This window comes from Bos grunniens, chromosome 15, assembly GCF_055505025.1.
Source record: "Bos grunniens cultivar Pamir isolate PY7600 chromosome 15, Bosgru_T2T1.0, whole genome shotgun sequence".
Taxonomy (NCBI): domain Eukaryota; kingdom Metazoa; phylum Chordata; class Mammalia; order Artiodactyla; family Bovidae; genus Bos; species Bos grunniens.
Window position 1 is genome coordinate 48,223,298 of NC_141179.1, and position 23,568 is coordinate 48,246,865.

The 23,568-nt window shown below is 40.9% G+C and overlaps 1 protein-coding gene across 1 annotated transcript; it reads right to left on the reverse strand.

Annotated features, from left to right (window-relative positions):
• Nucleotides 1–16,881: 16,881 nt before the first annotated feature.
• LOC147357944 (olfactory receptor 52E4-like) lies at nucleotides 16,882–17,859 on the reverse strand. Its single transcript, XM_086342000.1, has one exon. The coding sequence runs from the start codon at nucleotides 17,857–17,859 to the stop codon at nucleotides 16,882–16,884; it is 978 nt and encodes a 325-aa protein (XP_086198126.1).
• Nucleotides 17,860–23,568: the final 5,709 nt, after the last annotated feature.

Consider the following 23,568-nt stretch of genomic DNA (forward strand, 5'->3'; position numbering starts at 1 on the left):
AGGTTTATAATATAATTTTCTATTCAAGAATTTAAATATATACATTTATGATGTTATATATACAGTGTAATATTATTCAACCATAAAAAACTTGCCATTTGGGACAATGTGGATAGATTTAGAGGGGTTTTTGCTAAGTGAAATAAGTCGGACAGGGAAAGAAAACTATATTTTTTTTCACTTTTATTTGGAATATATTTGTATATTTTCACTCATATGAGGAATCTAAAAAATAAAAAAATAGCAAGAAATAGACTCAAAGATACAGAGAACAAACTGTTGCCAGAGGGGAGGGTGGAAGAATGGGTGAAAAAGGTGAAGGGAACTAAAAGGTACAAATTACCTGTTATAAATAAATAAGTCACAAGGATGTAATGCCTAGAACAGGGAATATAATCAGTAATATTATAATAAATTTTATGTTTGTAATCTACAAAAAATTGGATAACTAGACTATAACCTGAAGCTAATACAATATTGTAAGTCAACTATACTTTAATTTAAAAAAAAAAGTATTATAAAAAAGTAAAAAAGGGATGAAAAAGAAAACTTATGGTGCAGATAAGGAATATATACATTTATCAATGAGGAAAATTTTTTGAGAACATGTATCACTTTCACACAGTAAAGCAATCCACAATTATTTAAAAAATACAGATTTACTGTTCACATGGGACTCAAGGGGACCCTAGTGACTAAAAATGTATAATAATGAATAAGAATGAAACAAGGGATGAGATTTTGATCAACTGAAGCTCAGAGATGAGGCCACCAGAATGTGAATATAAAGCCCTTACTCACCTAGAGCCACTTACCTGAATGTAAGGCAACGAGAGTGGAAAACTAGTCCCACACACTGTCTTCAAATATGGACATGTGAATGTGTACACATGTATGTAGGCATATCAGTAAACATCCATTTGCCTCTTGGAGAGCACATTCATTGTCTTGCATTTCTCCACTCCTCACCTTCAGGCTTTCTTCATGATGTGGCTCTTTAAGTAACCTAAGTAAAGGCCCCCATAATGCCCAGAATTAGCTCTTTTTTTACTCCCTGATTCCCCAAACGTACTCACTATGCATCACTACTATTATGTGTAACATTGACTCTGGAGGTTGCCCTGTGCTCCCAGTAGATAAAGCTGGTTGACTTTAGGGATTCTGGGAAACTTCCAGGGTTTTGCAGTCCTGGAGGAGCCTGAGAGACAGGATGTGAAGCTAAAACTTAATCTAGAACTAGATTAGGGCTTTGCAGTTTCGGTATCCCAGTGGCCCTCATTCCCATACATGTGTAGGTAGGAGAGCCAGGAAAGCTTTACTCCATGGCTGGAGTAGTCATGCTCATAAATGCAAAAGAGGTAAACCCCTGTTGTTGATATCCTGACTTTCGCTCTAACCTATTTGCAGGTCAAGGGCTTTTCCATGGACACTCCTCAGGTCACTTTCTGCAACTCCCATTTCCCCAGCCCTTATAGTCTCTTATGTTATTAGAGTCCCAACTTTCTGCAGTGGAAGCTGTATGGTTGTGTCTCTAAGCAGATACATCTTTGCTGGCCTGTTTATATGCTCTCAAGGACTGGATCCAGATTTGGCCAATGTTTCTTTTCTCAAGAGTCCAGAGGAAGCAAAGTATTAAAGTTCATCAAAAAGTGTGCTGCCAAATCCATCACAAAATGCACAATGCAGAACAAAACTATCACAAAATTTCGCAAAGACTAAACAGAAATAGGACTCAGAGAGCTGGATTCTAAATCCTGATGTAGTGCAAGTTCTTCCTGCAGACAGGCTCTGTAGGGCAACTTTGTTCAGAGTCAGTGTCAATAAGAGTGAAACAGTGGCAGAGGACTGTTAAGGTGCTGGGTCAATCAATATATTTTTTTTAAATTTTATTTTATTTTTAAACTTTACATAATTGTATTAGTTTTGCCAAATATCAAAATGAATCCATCACAGGTATTAACAGAAAGAGTACATCAATATAAACATAGATGCACCTGCTCATAGACGCATCCACACAGATTCCCCTGCAGAAGGTGTGGCTCTTCAGTACACTTCAGTTCAGTCACTCAGTCATGTCCAACTCTTTGCAACCCTGTGGACTACAGCATGCCAAGCCTCCCTGTCCATCACCAACTCCCAGAATTTACTCAAACTCATGTCCATTGAATCGGCAATGCCATCCAACCACCTAATCACCTGTCATCACCTTCTCCTTGCATCTTCAATCTTTCCCAGCATTAGGATCTTTTCCAATGAGTCAGTTCTTTGCATGAGGTGGCCAAAGTATTGGAGTTTCAGCTTTAGCATCAGTCCTTCCAATGAATATTCAGGACTGATTTCCTTTAGGAGGGACTGGTTGGATCTCCTTGCAATCCAAGGAACTCTCAAGAGCCTTCTCCAACACCACAGTTCAAAAGCATCAATTCTTCGGCACTCAGCTTTCTTTATAATCAACTCTCATAACCATACGTGACTACTGGAAAAACCATAGCTTTGACTAGAACGGACATTTGTTGGCAAAGCAATATCTCTGCATTTTAATATGCCATCTAGGTTGGTCATAATTTTTCTGCTCATGAGCAAGCTTCTTATAATATAATGGCTGCAGTCACCACCATCTGCAGTGATTTTAGAGCCCTCCAAAATAAAATCTGTCACTGTTTCCAATCTTTCCCCATCTATTTCCCATGAAGTGATGGGACCAGATGCCATGATCTTTGTTTTCTGAATGTTGGGTTTTAACCCAACTTTTCCACTCTCCTCCTTCACTTTCATCAAAAGGCTTTTTAGTTCTTTGCTTTGTGCCATTAGGGTGGTGTCATCTGCGTATCTGAGGTTATTGCTACTTCTCCCAGCAATCTTGACTCCAGCTTGTGCTTCATCCAGTCCAGCATTTCTCATGATGTACTTTGCATCTAAGTTAAATAAGCAGGGTGACAAGATACAGCCTTGATGTACTCCTTTCCCTATTTGGAACCAGCCTGTTGTTCCATGTCCAGTTCTAACTGTTGCTTCCTGACCTGCATACAGATTTCTCAGGAGGCAGGTCGGGTGGTCTGCTATTCCATTTCTTGAAGAATTTTCCACAGTTTGTTGTGATCCACATAGTCAAAAATGTTAGCATAGTCAATAAAGCATCAGTAGATGTTTTTCTGGAACCTTCCTCCTTTTTCGACAGTTCATTGCCATGATCCAACAGATGTTGGCAATTTAATCTCTGGTTCCTCTGCCTTTTCTAAATCCTGCTTGAACATCTGGAAGTTCTTAGTTGACATAATGTTGAAGCATGGATTGGAGAATTTTGAGCACTATTTTACTAGTGTGTGAGATGAGTGTAATTGTGTGGTAGTTTGAGCATTCTTTGACATTGCCTTTCTTTGGAATTGAAATGAAAACTGACCTTTGACAGTCCTGTGGCTGCTGCTGAGTTTTCTAAATTTCCTGGCATATTGAATGCAACATTTTCACAGCATCATCTTTTAGAATTTTAAATAGCTCAACTGAAATTCACAGTATCATCTTTTAGAATTTTAAATAGCTCAACTGGAATTCCATCACATCCGCTAGCTTTGTTCATAGTGATGCTTCCTAAGGCTCACTTGAGTTCGCATTCCAGGATGTCTGGCTCTAGGTGAGTGATCACACCATTGTGATTATCTGGGTCATAAAGATTATTTTTGGATAGTTCTTCTGAGTATTTTTGTTACCTCTTCTTAATATCTTCTGCTTCTGTTAGGTCCATACCATTTTTGTCCTTTATTGAGCCCATCTTTGCATGAAATGTTCCCTTGGTATCTCTAATTTTCTTGAAGAGATCTCTAGTCTTTCCCATTCTATTGCTTTCCTCTGTGTCTTTGTACTGATCACTGAGGAAGTGATCTTATCTTATCTCTTCATATCTTATCTCTTATCTCTCCTTGCTATTCTTTGGAACTCTGCATTCAAATGGATGTAACTTCTTTTTCTCTTTTGGTTTTCCCTTCTCTTCTTTTCACAACTATTTGTAAGGCCTCCTCAGACAGCCATTTTGCTTTTTTGCATTTCTTTTTCTTGGGCATGGTCTTGACCCTGTCTCCTGTACAATGTCACGATCCTCTGTCCATAGTTCATTAGGCACTCTGTCTATCAGATCTAGTCCCTTAAATCTATTTCTCACTTCCACTGTATAATCGTAAGGGATTTTATTTAGGTCATACCTGAATGGTCTAGTGTTTTCCCTACTTTATTCAATTTAGTTCTGAATTTGGTAAGAAGGAGTTCATGATCTGAGCCACAGTCAGCTCCCAGTCTTGTTTTTGCTGACTGTATAGAGCCTCTTCATTTTTGGCTGCAAAGAATATAATCAATCTGATTTCAGTATTAACCACCTGGTGATGTCCATGTGTAGAGTCTTCTCTTCTGTTATTGGAAGAGGGTGTTTGCTATGACCAGTGCATTCTCTTGGCAAAACTCTATTAGCCTTTGCCCTGCTTCATTCTGTACTCCATGGCCAAATTTGCCTGTTACTCCAGGTGTTTCTTGACTTCCTACTTTTGCATTCCAGTCCTCTGTAATGAAAAGGACATCTTTTTTGGGTGTTAGTTCTAGAAGGTCTTGTAGGTCTTCATAGAATCATTCAGCTTCTTCAGCTTTACTGGTTGGGACATAGACTTAGATTACTGTGATATTGAATGGTTTGCCTTGGAAAGAAACAGAGATCACTGTTGTTTTTGAGATTGCGCCCAAGTCCTTCATTTCAGACTCATGTGTTGACTCTGATGGCTACTTCATTTCTTCTAAGGGATTCTTGCCCACAGTAGTAGATATAATGGTCATATGAGATAAATTCACCCATTCCAGTCCATTTTAGTTCGCTGATTCCTAAAATGTTCATGTTCACTCTTGCCATCTCCTGTTTGACCACTTCCAATTTGCTTTGATTCATGGACCTGACATTCCAGGTTCCTATGCAATATTGCTCTTAGAGAATTGGAACTTGCTTCCATCACCTGTCACATCCACAACTGGGTGTTGTTTGTGCTTTGGCTCTGTCTCTTCATTCTTTCTTGGATTATTTCTCCACTGATCTCCAGTAGCATACTGGGTGCCTACTGACCTGGCAAGTTCATCTTTTGGTGTCCTATCTTTTTGCCTTTTCACACTGTTCATGGGGTTCTCAAGGCAAGAATACTGAAGTGGCTTGTCATTCCCTGCTCCAGTGGACCACGTTTTATCAGAACTCTCCACCATGACCCGTGCATCTTGGGTGACCCTACATGGCATGGCTCATAGTTTCATTGAGTTAGACAAGGCTGTGGTCCTTGTGATTAAATTGGTTAGTTTTCTGTGATGGTGGTTTTCATTCTGTCTGCCCCTGATGAAGAAGGATAAGAGGCTTATGTAAGCTTCCTGATGGGAGAGACTGAGGGGGAAACTGGGTCTTGTTCTGATGGTCAGGGCCATGCTCAGTAAACCTTTAATCCAATTTTTTGTTGAAGTGTGGGGCTGTGTTCCCTCCCTGTTATTTGACCTGAGGGGGGCAAAGAGTGGGGGTAATGAAGACAATGGCGACCTCCTTTAAAATGTCCCATGCAAGCTCCACTACACTCAGTGCCCCCAACCCTGCATCAGGCCACTGCCAACCCAAGCCTCCACCAGAGACTCCTGGACACTCATGGGAAAGTCTGGGTCAGTCTCTTGTGGGGTCACTGATCCTTTCTCCTGGGTCCTGGTGCACATAAGGTTCTGTTTGTACCCTCCAAAAGTCTGTTTCCTCAGTCCTGTGTAAGTTCTAGCAGCTCTATGGTGGAGTTAATGGCAACCTTCTCCAAGAGGGCTTTTGCTATACCCAGGTCTACTGCACCCAGAGCCCCTGCCCCTGCAGCAGTCCACTGCTGACCCATACCTCTTCAAGAGACACTCACATACAGTTCTGTCTCAGTCTCTGTGAGGTCTCTGGGTCCTGACATGTACAAGGTATGTTTGAGTGCTCTGAGCATCTCTGGTGGGTATGGGGTTTGATTCTAACTGTGATTTTGCTCCTCCTACCATTTGCTGGGGCTTCTCCTTTGTCCTTGGATGTGGGGTATCACTTCACAATCACTCCAGTGCCTCACAGCTGCTGCTCAAGCACCAGGCAGCTGCTGTGGCTCTAATAACAGGCAAAAATTCTGGGCTCAGTCATTTGCTTTTCTCACTGTTCCAAGTTGGCCCTGAGGGGCTATAATGACAGGTAACAAGAAAAAAAATAATCATTTCTTCCTAGTCCTCCTTCCCATTATTTTATCTTTGGTCCTGTCAAATACATGAAAGCTACTAAAGAAACTTTTCTTGCATAATATGTCCCCAATTCTATCAAGCACCTTCTGTTATTGACCAGAGGATCCTCATTTTAATCAAAACTTTTAACCTTAACTTTCTGGACAATCATTCCCATCTGATTTCTCTCCAGATCCTATATGCCTCTCACTAACATCATATATGGCAAATAGTAGGTAGTTTAGTTTTGCTAAGTCATGTCCTACTCTTGCAGTCCCAAGGACTGAAGACTGCCAGGCTCCTCTGTCCATGGGATTCCCCAAACAAGAACATTAAAGTGGGCTGCCATTTCCGTCTCCAGGGATCTTCCTGACCCAAGGACTGAACCCAAGTTTCCTGCATTGCAGGCAACTTCTTTACCTACTGAGCCACCAGGTAAGCCCAAATAGTGGGCATATATAAATGTCAAATGAATGAACAAGCAGATGAATCAGCTTATTTTAATATGAACTTAAAATGTATCCTATTTCATAAGATTTCACATGTTTTTGTTTGTGTCTGGTGTCTATAAACACCAAAAGCATGCCTATGTTTGAAGACTATAACTTCTCCTTAAATGAATTTGTACATTCAAGGCAAAATTCACATAAGTTTTTATCTACTTTGCTTGAAATTTTGGCAAAATGACTCTGAAATTAAATGGGAAAAACAAATATCTGAAGATAATAATTCAACAGAGGGGAGCTTATTCTACTAGAAATTAAAGTGCATTATAAAACCTCTTTACTTTGAACAATTAGGTTATGGTTTAGAAATAAATAACTGGGCAAAAGGCATCAACATAGATGTCCAAGTGTATAATGTATATTATGCAACTATGGTAATATCTCAAAACACTGAAGAAAAGCTAGATTCTAGATAACATAATTAATAATTAAATGTATGTTTTCAGATGACTTATGATGTTATCATGCCTACCAATGTCAAATCTAGGTTTCTTTTATTTTAGTCTACTTTGGACACACAAAGCTTATAAAGAACAATATAGAATACATTCTTATATTCATTATGTAGATTAAGAAACAAAGTGCTACAAAAATATTAAGAGCCTCCAGTGCAGTTTATTCATGTAATATTTGTTTTACTTTTATTCTTCAGAGTTGAATTATATCATACCATTTCCATAACATTTTATATATTTTATTTTCACTACTTAAGTATGAATCCTTAGTTAATTCATAATATTTTAAAGCATATTTTAAACTTTATATAGATAGTGTATGCCATGCCGTTTTTCTGAATTTTAATTTTTTATCATTTGTGAGATTTTATTTGTGAGATACACATATGTTTATGCAGGTATAACATTTTATTTGTGGGATACAATTATGTTTCTGCATGTATGTCTAGAGAAATATTTATTATGCAAAAAAGCAAAATGGCTGTCTTGGGAGGCCTTACAAATAGCTATGAAAAAAGAGAAGCGAAAAGCAAAGGAGAAAAGGAAAGATATAAGCATCTGAATGCAGAGTTTCAAAGAATAGCGAGGAGAGATAAGAAAGCCTTCCTCAGTGACCAATGCAAAGAAATAGAGGAAAACAACAGAATGGGAATGACTAAAGATCTCTTAAGAAAATTAGAGATATCAAGGGAACATTTCATGCAAAGATGGGCTCGATAAAGGACAAAAATGGTATGGACCTAAGAGAAGCAGAAGATATTAAGAAGAGGTGGCAAGAATAAGCAGAAGAACTGTACAAAAAAGATCTTCACAACCAAGATAATCATGATTGTGTGATCACTCACCTAGAGCCAGACATCCTAGAATGTGAAGTCAAGTGGGCCTTAGAAAATATCACTATGAACAAGGCTAGTGGAGGTGATGGAATTCCAGTTGAGCTATTCCAAATCCTAAAAGATGATGCTGTGAAAGTGCTGCACTCAATATGCCAGCAAATTTGAAAAACTCAGGAGTGGCCACAGGACTGGAAAAGGTCAGTTTTCATTCCAATCCCAAAGAAAGGCAATGCCAAAAAATGCTCAAACTACCACACAGTTGCACTCATCTCACAGGCTAGTAAAGTAATGCTCAAAATTATCCAAGCCACGCTTCAGCAATACATGAACCTTAAACTTCCAGATGTTCAAGCTGGTTTTAGAAAAGGCAGAGGAACCAGAGATCAAATTGCCAACATCCACTGGATCATGGAAAAAGCAAGAGAGTTCCAGATAAACATCTATTTCTGCTTTATTAACTATGCCAAAGCCTTTGACTGTGTGGATCACAATAAACTGTGGAAAATTCTGAAAGAGATGGGAATATCAGACCACCTGACCTCCCTCTTGAGAAATCTGTATGCAAGTCAGGAAGCAACAGTTAGAACTGGACATGTGCCGAGGTCCAGCCCTGGCTGATCCAGGGAGTTCGAAGGGGAGACGGCTTTGGCAATCAGGAAATAATAGCTTTAATTAAATATTAATTAGAGATACAAAGAGTAATAGAATGAGGATATTTCAGTAGGAAAATTCAGTGGAGAAAAGAGGCTGAGTAGCTTGGTTTACGCAGGAAACCAATAAAACTTCAAGACAAGAAGCTTGCACCACTTACATAGGCCACAGGTGTCCTTACATTCTCCCAAAGGAGAGGAGACACTGAGGCCTCCCCAGTCAGATCTTAGAAGCCCAGGCAAAATTAGTAAGCTTGGCGGGCTCCGTGCTCCAGATGGAAACTCAGCCAGAGTTTGAGAGAGAGAAGGACATGGGGAGACCAGTCTTTTGAGGAACTGATCCCATTTTTTATTTGTCCAGGATCTGTTTTTATACACTGAGATGTTATACAAAAGTCACACGGGGTCAGCAGTCCTGACTTTTATTAAAGTCAGGTGCTTTATACAAATATATACAGAGGTCTTAGGGGTGTTATATCATCTTCTGGCCAGGAGGGCCTGCTGACAATTTATGACTCTTTCCTTGTGACAGCGGTCAGTCAATACTTATTTCTCCAGAGGTGATTATTCTTAAAACAGACGCCACCCAAATAAAGTTACATTCCTATAGGGTTAGGGTGTAGTGGGTTTTAATTAAGGAAAGAATTTACTTAGCCTAAGGTCTAACGTGATTAATATCAAAGGTTAATACTTATTTCTTCTATATATTCTTTAATGTGTATAAGGGCATGGGATGTGGAGACTTAGCAGTGAACATTGGCTCAACAAATGAAAAACCCTTCATCAATACAATTTCTAATCAGCCCACTCTACTATACTAATAGTTTTCTAACTTCTCTAAAGAACCTGTTTTTAGAAGGTTTAAAGCATCTCGTGCCTCTCACGGTTGGGAGGCTGTGAGCAATCACATGTGGCCGGACAAGCCTGTCAGGCAGGCTAGAGAACCTTCAGAGGAATTTGTAGGTTGAAACACTCCTATCATGCCCAGGAATTATTATTAACTGGAGCTCTAAGTTAACTCCTTCTCCGAAAGAGGTGGTGGGGAACAACCCCCCGTAAAGTCAGAGGTGTAGGTGAGAACACAAAGTAGTAAAGTAGGCAGGCTCTGGATTTGGGGGTAGATGGATGAGAATTTCCAGGGGGACTCCTGAGGCTCGATCCCGCCTTTGCATATGCCGAGCCTCCTTCCTCATGACCTTTGCCACGGGTGGAGGTCCTCACGCCGGCTCCCCGCAGACATGGAACAGACTGGTTCCAAATAGGAAAAGGAGTATGTCAACGCTGTATATTGTCACCTTGTGTCTTTAACTTATATGCAGAGTACATCATGAGAAACTCTGAGCTAGAAGAAGCACAGCTGGAATCAAGATTGCCAAGAGAAATATCAATAACCTCAGATATGCAGATGACACCATCCTTATGGCAGAAAGTGAAGAGGAACTCAAAAGCCTCTTGATGAAAGTGAAAGAGGAGAGTGAAAATGTTGGCTTCAAGCCCAACATTCAGAAAACTAAGATCATGGCATCTGGTCCCATCACTTCATGGGAAATAGATGGGGGAAACAGTGGAAACAGTGTCAGACTTTATTTTTTGGGGCTCCAAAATCACTGCAGATGGTGATTGCAGCCATGAAGTTAAAAGACGCATACTCATTGGAAGAAAAGTTATGACCAACCTAGACAGCATATTCAAAAGCAGAGACATTACTTTACCAACAAAGGTCCATCTAATCAAGGCTACGGTTTTTCTGGTGGTCATGTATGGATGTGAAAGTTGGTTGTGAAGAAAGCTGAGTGCAGAAGAATTGATGCTTTTGAACTGTGGTGTTGGAGAAGACTCTTGAGAGTCCCTTGCACTGCAAGGAGATCCAGGCAGTCCATCCTAAAGGAGATCAGTCCTGGGTGTTCTTCGGAAGGACTGATGCTAAAGCTGAAACTCCAATACTTTGGCCACCTCATGTGAAGAGTTGACTCATTGGAAAAGACTCTGATGCACGGAGGGATTGGGGGCAGCAAGAGAAGGGGACGACAGAGGATGAGATGGCTGGATGGCATCACTGACTCAATGGACATGAGTTTGGGTGCACTCTGGGAGTTGGTGATGGACAGGGAGGCCAGGCATGCTGCAATTCATGGGGTCGCAAAGAGTTGGACACGACTGAGTGACAACTGAACTGATAAGTCTTTTATTACTACTATATGCATCTATATGCTCCTCCTATGTTTTATTTTGGAGAAGGCAATGGCACCCCATTCCAGTACTCTTGCCTGGAAAATCCCATGGATGGAGGAGCCTGATAGACTGCAATCCATGGGGTCTCTAGGAGTTGGACACGACTGAGTGACTTGTCTTTCACTTTTCACTTTCCTGCATTGGAGAAGGAAATGGCAACCCACTCCAGTGTTCTTGCCTGGAGAATCCCAGGGACAGGGGACCTTGGTGGGCTGCCGTCTCTGGGGTCGCATAGGGTCGGACACAACTGAAGTGACTTAGCAGCAGCAGCAGCATGTTAAGATATTATATTTAGTTAAGACAGCACATTTAATTCATTCCTTTGTTTGAATGAAAAAATTGTATTTAATTAATTCATTTTTCTTTGATGAGCATAGGTGGTTTATAATTATTTGTAAATATAATACTGTTATTAATATTCTAATATGAGGCTATCTTGCTTACTTGTGAAGTGTGCCTCAAGTGCTTATATTTGGAGTGAAATTCCCTGGGTGTAGAATATCTCTAACTTTTCTAAAGATTAATAAATTGATTTTGAAAGCAGTTGATCCATATTTAGCATCCCATAAGCTGTGATTCCTATTTCTCTATATTAACAGTGAGGATATAGAGATGATAGTGTTTCTACTTCTCAACATTGACACTAATTGTCAGTATTATTTGATTCAGTTCAGTTCAGTTCAGTTCTGCTCAGCCGTGTCCAACTCTATGTGACCCCATGAATCAGAGCACACTAGGCCTCCCTGTCCATCACCAACTCCTGGAATCCACCCAAACTCATGTCCATTGAGTCGGTGATGCCATCCAGCCATCTCATCCTCTGTCGTCCCCTTCTCCTCCTGCCCTTAATCATTCCCAGCATCAGGGTCTTTTCCAATGAGTCAGCTCTTTGCATCAAGTGGCCAAAATGTTGGAGTTTCAGCTTCAACATCAGTCCTTCCAATGAACACCCAGGACTGATCTCCTTTAGGATGGACTAGTTGGATCTCCTTGCAGTCCAAGGGACTCTCAAGAGTCTTCTCCAACACCATAGTTCAAAAGCATAAATTCTTCTGTGCTCAGCTTTCTTTATAGTTCAGCTCTCACGTGCATACATAACCATTGGAAAAACCATAGCCTTGACTGAAGTGAAGTGAAGTGAAATCGCTCAGTCATGTCTGACTATTTGCAAGCCCATAGACCGTAGCCTATCAGGCTCCTCCGTCCACGGGGTTTTTCCAGGCAAGAGTGCTGGAGTGGATTGCCATTTCCTTCTCCAGGGGATCTTCCCAACCCAGGAATCAAACCTGGGTGTCCCACATTGGAGGCAGACATTTTACTGTATGAGCCACCAGGAAGATCTTAGCCTTGACTAGACAGACCTTGTTGGCAAAGTAATGTCTCTGCTTTTTAATATGCTGTCTAGGTTGGTCATAACTTTCCTTCCAAGGAGTAAGCGTCTTTTAATTTCATGGCTGCAATCACCATCTGCAGATTTTGGAGCCCCCAAAAATAAAGTCAGCCACTATTTCCACTGTTTCCCCATCTATTTCCCATGAAGTGATTGGATCAGATGCCATGATCGTAGTTTTCTGAATTTTGAGCTTTAAGCCAACTTTTTAACTTTCCTGTTTCACTTTCATCAAGAGTCTCTTTAGTTCTTCTTGACTTTCTGCCATAAGGGTGGTGTCATCTGCATGTCTGAGGTTATTGATATTTCTCTTGGCAATCTTGATTCCAGCTTGTGCTTCCTCCAGCCCAGCGTTTCTCATAATGTACTCTGCATATAAGTTAAATAAGCAGGGTGACAATATACAGCCTTGACGTACCCCTTTTCCTATCTGGAACCAGTCTATTGTTCCATGTCCATTTCTAACTGTTGCTTCCTGACCTGCATACAGATTTCTCAAGAGGCAGGTCAGGTCATCTGGTATTTCCATCTCTTTCAGAATTTTCCACAGTTTATTGTGATCCACACAGTCAAAGGCTTTGGCATAGTCAATAAATGAGAAATAGATGTTTTTCTGGAACTCTCTTGCTTTTTCCATGATCCAGCGGATGTTGGCAATTTGATCTCCTGTTCCTCTGCCTTTTCTAAAACCAGCTTGAACATCTGGAAGTTTAAGGTTTACATATTGCTGAAGCCTGTCTTGGAGAAATTTGAGCATTACTTTACTAGCCTGTGAGATGAGTGCAATTGTGCGGTAGTTTGACATTCTTTGGCATTGCCTTTCTTTGGGACTGGGATGAAAACAGACCTTTTCCTGTCCTGTGGCCACTCCTGAGTTTTCCACATTTGCTGGTATATTGAGTGCAGCACTTTCACAGCATCATCTTTCAGGATTTGAAATAGTTCAACTGGTGTTCCATCATCTCCACTAGCTTTGTTCGTAGTGATGCTTTCTAAGGCCCACTTGACTTCACATTCTAGGATGTCTGGCTCTAGGTGAGTGATCACACCATCATGATTATTTGGATTGTGAAGATCTTTTTTGTACAGTTCTTCTGTGTATTCTTGCCACCTCTTCTTAATATCTTCTGTTTCTATTAAGTCCCTAACATTTATGTCCTTTACTGAGCCCATCTTTGCATGAAATGTTCCCTTGGGATCTCTAATTTTTTGAAGAGATCTCTAGTCCTTCCCATTCTATTGTTTTCCTCATTTCTTTGCATTGATAGCTGAGGAAGGCTTTCTTATATCTCCTCGCTATTCTTTGGAACTCTGCATTCAGATGTTTATATCTTTCCTTTTCTCCTTTGCTTTTCACTTCTCTTCATTTCACAGCTATTTGTAAGGCCTCCTCAGGCATCCGTTTTGCTTTTTTGCATTTCTTTTTCTTGGGGATGGTCTTGCTGCCTGTCTCCTGTACAATGTCCATAGTTCATCAGGCACTCTATCAGATCTAGTCCCTTTGATTATGTGATTATTTTGTTTTAATTTTACTAATCTGAGAAGTGTGAAAGTGGTTCTAACTAAATTACTTTATTACTCAGATGGTTGAGGAAAGTTTAATATATTTGTATTTAATATATTTATAACTCTTTATGCTCAAAGGCTCATGTGGGTATCCCTGGTTGGCAGTACCTTGTGTATTGTCACAAATGGTGACCAAGAGGAAGTAGTACTTTTAAGAGTTCCTTGGACTGTGAGGAGATTAAACCAGTCAGTCCTAAAGGAAATCAACCTTGAATATTCATTGGAAGGATTGATGCTGAAGCCGAAGTTCCAATACTGCGGCTCAAGGGACAAGCGTTTGAGCAAACTCCAGGACATAGTGGAGGACATGGAAGCCTGGTCTGCTGCAGTCTATGGAGTTGCAAAGAGTTGGACATGACTTAGCAACTGAACAACAATGATTTCACAGGGAAAAGATGACTAAAACTCCCCATATGGACTCTTCCTGGACTCTGTTCTGTATATCTTCTACTTCTATTGTTTTACTCTACATCTTCTTGTTATAATAAAATTTTAATCATAAGTATATTTTTCTAAGTTTTCATGATTTCTCTAGAAGAGTATTGAACATGAGGGTAATCATTGTGACCCCCCAATTTTTAATCATCTGGGGGAACCTGAACTAGCTGATGACATCTGAAGTGAGAGTGATCTTGTGGGAATTACTCTCTCAGGACTTAGAGTTTGGCCAATTCTAGATAACTATAAACACTGGGTAGAGAAACATTTTCTTAGTCATATTAGGCTAAATTAACCATAAGGAAAAATTTTAATGTAAATCATGGTATCTGTTATTTTTTGTTGATAACAAACCACTTCAAAACTAGTTGTTGAGGACTTCCACGGTGGTACAGTGGATGGGAGTCCACCTGCCAGCACTGGGGACATGGTTTTGATCTCTGGTCCAGGAAGATTCCACATGCCATGGGGCAACTATGCCCATGTGCCACAACGACTGAAGGCCATGTACAATAAGGCTTATTCTCTGCAAAAAGAGAAACCACTGCAATGAGAGACCCATGCACTGCAATGAAGAGTATCCCCTACTCACCTCAACTAGAGAAAGCCTGCATGTAGTAATGAAGTACCAGTGCAACCAGAAAAATAAATAAATTTTAGTGAAAACTAGTAGCAGAAACCAGCAATTTTATTTTGCTTACAAATCTGACTTTTTAGTCAGTGCTCAGATGGACACTTTGTTTCTGCTCCTGTAGGTACTGGCTGAGGCATTTGAAGGCTAGTTCAATTTGGTATCAGACAGAATGCTTAAATTATCTAAATACTGACTTACTCCAAAGTCTGGTGTCTGGGCTGAATGAATATAAATAGGTAAGGGCTTGAAGAGCTAGGAAGCCTCATTAATTTCTCTCCATCTGTACATGATATCATGGCAGCTTCAAGGAAGCTGGAATGCTTACACATAAGTGAGAGAGAGAAGAAGGAAAAAGAGATGGAGGAGGAAGAGATGAAAAGGATAAGGGAAGGAAGGCAAAGCTCAGGCAGAGAGGCGAGAACAAGTCTGTATTTTCTTCTATAACCTAGATTCAAAAGTTCACATTAGTCATTTCCAACACATAATATAAATATTATGATCAATCATAAAACATCATGCTGAGTAATTTGTGGGTCTTTTTTCATCTATATGTTTGCGGGTGGGGTAAATACCTACTTTTGGTATGCGTTAGAGATAGGCAGCACTCAACCATTATTGCTTCTGCAAGTTTTCTCCATTTATAGAAGACACACTTCCTATACAATCCATAATTTTATTTTTTCTCCTTATGGTTGCACCCATTATTTCAAGCTTTGAAATATGCCTCCTTTCTCAGACCTTGTTATTGAATTATTCAGTATATTGGAAGCCTTTATTATTATTTATTGTAGCTGGTACTACAGAGGAGAAGTTTTTCATTCCCCTGTAGTTTAAGTATCATGACTCTCCTTTAAACAGTGGCCATCTTGACCCTATGCTGGGTATTCTTTTTCACCAAATTCTGCCTTCATAGATTGGTTCTACAATATGATGACAAATCCTAGAATCATTTTGGTTTCATCCTTCATGCATCTTTAATTATTTGCAGAATATCCATAATCATTGTCTAGAAGTCTTAAACAATAACTTCTAAACTGAATGAATTCCCATACCCGAGCAGAGGATCAGAGCTCCAGAAGCTGCTTCAAGTTCTTGTTCATGACTTCCTCCCATATTCCAAGAGAAATTGCCTTATAGATGTCTTTAGCCAAAGATGTTCAGTATAAAACCAACTTTTATAACTGTAACCATCAACAGAATTTCTCAGAATTCTTTCTTTTTAAGAGATTCTGACAGACACTGGAATTAGTTGAAAAGGGTAGGAGAGTTGACTTGAGGAATTAAAATATAAAATTAATTAAAATACATATGAACCTTTTAAAATTAGAATTTTCCCATTTTTCACTATCTGTTCGAATTTCTCTGTTAATTGGAGATGATATTCACTGCCCAAATTGCCTAGTTCTTCAAGGAAGCAACAATTCTTGATGCCCAAATGTAAGCCTTCTGCAGCAGGGATAATAAAATAATGACCCTAAATGCAATTTAGAACTTTCCCTGTTCCTTCTCACTCACCTCAAGCTTTCACCACTTTCTATTGCTCCTTAAACACACAGGTATATTACACCTTAGCCTTGATGTGACAAAGTGGTGAGCAAGTTATTGTTTGCTCTTATGTTCTTATGGAAACATACCACCCTATTTTATGTGTACAGTATGTTACTGTTCCAAGTGCTTGTTCTTACATGTATGACCACATATAATTTGCCCAACATGTATGTCTGTTATGGAAGAATATGTCATTATTTTTATTTAACGGAGGATAACTGCCTTGCTTTGAAATTACTGTGAACAGGGGGTCTCATGTGTCTTAGCCCATCTGTCCAAGGATTTTGGATGCTAATCTAAAATATGATATATTTTTCCCATGAGCCAATTCCTCCAGGAACAGCATCTACTTATTATTTTTTTTTTCTCATCCCCACCAGCACTAATAATCAGAGAGGTTTCTGATCATGGATAATGTTTATAAGCTTCTTCCTCCAGAACCCATATTTTGTCAATTTGTCCCGAAACTCTTTGGTTTTCACTGCATAAATAATAGGGTTGAGCATTGGAGGTACAAGGAAGTAGAGGCTGCCAAGAATGGTGTGCACATGAGGTGGGATTCCCTGGCCAAAGCGATGAGTGAGAAAAGAAAACAGTGAGGGAGTATAAGAGATAAGCATGACACAGATGTGTGTGGTGCAGGTATTTACTGCTTTTTGATGGGCTTCCTTAGAAGAGAGCCGCATTACAGCCCGGATGATCAGCACATAAGATGAGGCAATAGCTGAGATGTCTACCCCAGCAACCAACAAGGCCACCACCAGACCATATACCCTGTTGACCGTGGTGTCCACACACACCATCTTCACCACAGCCATGTGCTCACAGTACGTGGTGGGGATGACATGCCTGGCATGAAAGGGCATCTTCTGGAGGAGGATGGGCATGGGGAGAATGAGCAGGACAGCTCGCACTAAACTCACGAGGCCGATGAGCCCAATGCGGCTGTTGGAAAGGATGGTGGCATAGCGCAGGGGCTCACAAATGGCCACATAGCGGTCAAAGGCCATGGACATGAGGATGGCAGACTGCAAGGCAGAGATGGAGTGGAGGAAGAACAGCTGGACCAGGCAGCCCTCAAAGCTGATGTCACTCTGGTCAAACCAGAAGATGCACAGCACCTTGGGGATGGTGGTTGTGGACATGCCCAGGTCCGTGAGGGCCAGCATGCCAAGCAGCAGGAACATGGGCTTATGCAGGGAGTGCTCTGTGGAGATGGTGAAGAGGATGGTGCAGTTCCCCAGGATGGTGACAAAGTACATGGAAGAGAAAGGAATAGAGATCCACTTGTGTTTGTCCTCCATCCCAGGAATGCCTTGGAGAAGGAAGAAAGAGGGGTGGCCCTGGGAGGCATTGCAGTCAGTCATGCTGGCCCCCTGGTGGAGCACCTGAAAAGAGCAATTCAGAAACAACCTTGCCTAGATTTTAAAAAGAATCAAGATTTGCAAAGTAGAAATAAAAGTTGGAATGTTAAGATACACAAAAATAATTCTGATTTTTATTAGAATAGAAAAGAATTATATGCTATGGTAGTAGAATAGTAATAATGTGGCATAAAATTAATATCTGAGAGAATATATTTTATAGTAACTATTTTATTAAGGACAGACGGATTCATAATTATCAAGACATGTCATTAAATTTACAAGAATACATTGCATATATTTTGAATGTATTTTCACCTAAAGACTATAACTTAAAGTATATGAAACAGACATAGATAGAAATACAGAGAAAAATTGATGAAGTATCACATTCCTTTTTCAACAAACCAAAGGCCAAATAAACAGGTCAACAAAAAACTGTTTATAAAATAAGAGAACTTTAAAAAAAAAAAATAAGAGAACTTTAAAACTTACAGCAGAATTCTTATCCAGCTAAATAATACACATATTGCAGGCTTAGGAATCATGGAAACTGTAATGCTGAATTAGAATAAAGCAAGCAGTAAGATTTTGATCATCAGAATCTCTGAAACAAGGCCACCAGAATGTGAATATAAAGTCCACATTCACCTAGAATCACTTACCTGAATGTGAGACAATAAGAGATTGGAAAGCTAGTCCCACACACCATCTTCAAATGTCTGTGAGTACATACACATGTATGCAGGCATGTCTTAGCAAACATTCATTTGCCTCTTGAAGAGCACACTCATGGCCCAGCATCTCTCCACTCCTCTCTTTCAGGCACCCAGAATCCATGGTGTGTCTCATTAAATAACATAAGTTAAGGACCCCAGGGTGTCCAAAATTAGCTCTTTGTTACTCCTTCATCCCCTAAACATGCACACTACTGGTGTTAATTGTAAGATTGATGCTGAAGGTTGCCCTGAGCTCCCAAAAGATAATGCTGGTAGACCTTAGGGATGTTGGGAATAATCCTGTTTTTAGCAGTCCTAGAGGAGCTTGAGAGAAGTGAAAGTGAAGTCACTCAGTTGTGTCTGACTCTTGCGACCCCATGGAGTATAGTCTGCCAGGCTCCTCCGTCCATGGGATCTTTCCCAGGCAAGAGTAGTGGCTGCTGCTGCTGCTGCGTCGCTTTAGTCGTGTCCAACTCTGTGCGACCCCATAGACGGCAGCCCACCAGGCTTCCCGTCCCTGGGATTCTCCAGGCAAGAACACTGGAGTGGGTTGCCATTTCCTTCTCCAATGCATGAAAGTGAAAAGTGAAAGTGAAGTTGCTCAGTCGTGTCCAACTCTAGTGACCCCATGGACTGCAGCCTACCAGGCTCCTCCGTCCACGGGATTTTCTAGGCACAAGTACTGGAGTGGGGTGCCATTGCCTTCTCCAGAGTGGGTCCTTATTTCCTTCTCCAGGGGATCTTGTAGATGGAGGGTGAAGTTAAATCTGAATCTGGAACTATATTAGGGCTTTGCAGTTTGGACATCCCAAACACCCCATTCCCACACGTGTGAGCATTTGAGAACCAGGGAGACTTTGCTTTCTGGCTAAAGTATTCAAGCTCATGAAATAGTCACAAACCCTGTTGTTGAGACCCTGGTAAAATGGTGTTAGTAGTCTCAAGTTCTGTCTGTCCCTCAGTGCTTTCTGACTTCACTCTAACTTTTTTCGCAGGTTAATAGTTTTGATCCAAACAGTCTCCAGGGAATTTTCTTCGATACCACTTCCTTCACTCAGCACCACAGTCTCTTCTGTCTCAGTATCCTCTCAATCTCTGAGTCCAGATGTGACCATGTTTCCTTTCTCATGGTTCCAAAAAAAGCAAATTATTAAAGTCTTCAAAAGTATCTCTCCAAGTCAATTGCAAAATGCACAAAACAGAACAAAACCATCATAAAAATCTTTCAAAGATGTATCAGAAATGGGGCTCAGGAAGCCAGATTTTAAAACCTGATATAGTTCAAGTTCTGCCTGCAGACAGGCTCTGTAGGAAGACTTTGTTCACAGTCAGGTGTCAGTAAGAGTGAAACAATGACAGAGGAATGTGAGTGACAAAATTAATGTGTTGGGTCAGTCAGTACATCAATAGAAAGAGTACATCAATGTACTTACGTGCTTAGTTGCTCAGTCATGTCCAACTTTGTGTGACCCCATGGACTGTTGTTCACTAGGTTCCTCTGTCCATGGTATTTTCCAAGCAAGAATACTGGAGTGGGTTGCCATTTCCTACTTCAAGAAATCATCCCAGCCCAGGGATCTAACCCACATCTCTTGTATCACCTGCATTGGCAGGCAGATTCTTTACCATTGCATCACCATAAGGGCCAACGTAGATGCACCTGTTCATAGACAGATCCACACAGCTTCCCCGACAGAAAGCTGTAACTCTAATAACATGCAGAAATCTTGAGCTCAGTCATTTGTTTTTCTCTATGTCCCATGGTGGTCCTGAATGACAGGTAGCAATCAAATATAACCATTTCTTCCTAGTCCTGGGCCTGTCATTATTTTATCCTCGGGCCTGTCAAATAGCTGAACACAATTACTAAAGAAACCTTTCTTCATAGTATGCCCCCAATTCCATCAAGCACCTTCTATTATCAACCAGAGGATTCTCATTTTAGTCAAAACTTTTCACCTTAACTTTCTGGATAATCACACCACTCTGGGATAATAGCCCCATCTGATTTTTCTGCAAATAGTGTGTCCCTCTCATTAACATCATATATGTCACATAGTAGGTTTCCCTGGTAGCTCAGCTGGTAAAGAATCTGCCTGCAAGTAGGAGATCCCGGCTCAATTCCTGGGTTGGGAAGATCCCCTGGAGAAGGGACAGGCTACCCACTCCAGTATTCTTGGGTTTCCCTGATGGCACAGATGGTAAAGAATCTGTCTGCAATGCTGGAGCCCTGGGTTTGATCCCTGGGTTGGGAAGATCCCCTTGAGGGGGGCATGGCAATGCACTACAGTATTCTGGCCTGGAGAATCTCCATGGACAGAGGAGCCTGGTGAGCTACAGTCCGTAGAGTTGCAAAGAGTTAGACATGACTGAGATAAGCACAGCACAGCACATGGCACATCAATGAGTTCAGCTGCTCAGTCATGTCCGACTCTCTGCGACCCCATGGAATGCAGCACGCCAAGTCTCCCTGTCCATCACCAACTCCCAGAGTTTACTCAAACTCATGCCCATTGAGTAGGTGATGTCATCCAATCATCTCATCCTCTGTTGACCCCTTCTCCTCCCACCTTCAATCTTTCAAAGCATCAGGGTCTTTTCCAATGAGTCAGTTCTTCACATCAGAAGGCCAAAGGATTGGAGATTCACCTTTAACATCAGTCCTTCCAATGAATATTCAGGACTGATCTCCTTTAGGATGGACTGGTTGGATTCATTGCAGTCCAAGGGACTCTCAAGAGTCTTCTCCAACACCACAGTACAAAAACATCAGTTCTTCAGTGCTCAGCTTTCTTTACAGTCCAACTCTCACATCCGTACATGACTACTGGTAAAACCATAGCTTTGACTAGATGGACCTTTGTTGGCAAAGTAATGTCTTTGCTTTTTAATATGCTGTCTCGGTTGGTCATAGCTTTTCTTCCAAGGAGCAAGTGTCTTTTAATTTCATGGCTGTAGTGATTTTGGAGCCCCCCAAAATAAAATCTGTCACTGTTTCCATTTATTCTCCATCTATTTGTCATGAAGTGATGGGACCAGGTGTCATTACCTTAGTTTTCTAAATGTTGAGCTTTAAGGCAAATTTTTCACTCTCTTCTTTCACTTTCCTCAACAGGCCCTTTAGTTCTTCTTCACTTTCTGCCATAAGGGTGGTGTCATCTGCATATCTGAGGTTATCGATATTTCTCCCGGCAATTTTGATCCCAGCTTGTGCTTCATCCAGCCCAGCATTTCTCATGATGTTCAGTTCAGTTCAGTTCAGTTCAGTTGCTCAGTCATGTCCAACTCTTTGCAACCCCATGAATTGCAGCACACCAGGCCTCCCTGTCCATCACCAACTCCTGGAGTTCACTCAAACTCACATCCATTGAGTCAGTGATGCCATCCAGCCATCTCATCCTCTGTCATCCCCTTCTCCTCCTGCCCCCAGTTCCTCCCAACATCAGGGTCTTTTCCAATGAGTCAACTCTTCATATCGGTGGCCAAAGTATTGGAGTTTTAGATTCAGCATCAGTCCTTCCAATAAACACCCAGGACTGATCTCCTATAGAATGGACTGGTTGGATCACCTTGCAGTCCAAGGGACTCTCAGGAGTCTTCTCCAACACTACAGTTCAAAAGCATCAATTTTTCAGCACTCAGCTTTCTTCACAGTCCAACTCTCACACCCATACATGACCACAGGAAAAACCATAGCCTTGACTAGACAGACCTCTGTTGGCAAAATAATGTCTCTGCTTTTGAATATGCTGTCTAGGTTGGTCATAACTTTCCTTCCAAGGAATAAGCGTCTTTTAATTTCATGGCTGCATGCACCATCTACAGTGATTTTGGAGCCCAAAAAATTAAGTTTGTCTCTGTTTCCACTGTTTCCCCTTCTATTTCCCATGGATCAGATGCCATGATCTTAATTTTCTGAATGTTGAGCTTTAAGCCAACTTTTTCACTCTCCACTTTCACTTTCATCAAGAGGCTTTTTAGTTCCTCTTCACTTTCTGCCATAACGGTGGTGTCATCTGCATACCTGAGGTTATTGATATTTCTCCTGGCAATCTTGATTCCAGCTTGTGCTTCTTCCAGCCCAGAGTTTCTCATGATGTACTCTGTGTATAAGTTAAATAAGCAGGGTGACAATATACAGCCTTGACGTACTCCTTTCCCTATTTGGAACCAGTCTGTTGTTCCATGTCCAGTTCCAACTGTTGCTTCCTGACCTGCATACAGGTTTCTCAAGAGGCAGATCAGGTCGTCTGGTATTCCCATCTCTTTCAGAATTTTCCACAGTTTATTGTGATCCACACAGTCAAAGGCTTTGGCATAGTCAATAAAGCAGAAATAGATGTTTTTCTAGAACTTTCTTGCTTCTTTGATGATCCAGCAGATGTTGGCAATTTGATCTCTGGTTCCTCTGCCTTATCTAAAACCAGCTTGAACATCTGGAAATTTATGGTTCGTGTATTGCTGAAGCGTGGCTTGGAGAACTTTGAGCATTACTTTACTAGCGTGTGAGATGAGTGCAATTGTGTGGTAGTTTGAGCATTCTTTGGCATTGCCTTTCTTTGGAATTGGAATGAAAACTCACCTGTTCCAGTCCTGTGGCCTCTGCTGAGTTTTCCAAATTTGCTGGCATATTGAGTACAGCACTTTCACAGCATCATCTTTCAGGATTTGAAATAGTTCAACTGGAATTCCATCCCCTCCACTAGCTTTGTTCGTAGTGATGCTTTCTAAGGCCCACTTGACTTCACACTCCAGGATGTCTGGCTCTAGGTGAGTGATCACACCGTCATGATTCTCTGGGTCATGAAGCTCTTTTTTCTATAGTTCTGTGTATTCTTTCCACCTCTTCTTAATATCTTCTGCTTCTGTTAGGTCCATACCATTTCTGTCCTTTATCGAGCCCATCTTTGCATGAGATATTCCCTTGGTATCTCTAATTTTCTTGAAGAGATCTCTAGTTTCATGGTACATAGTAGGCATACATAATTGCCAA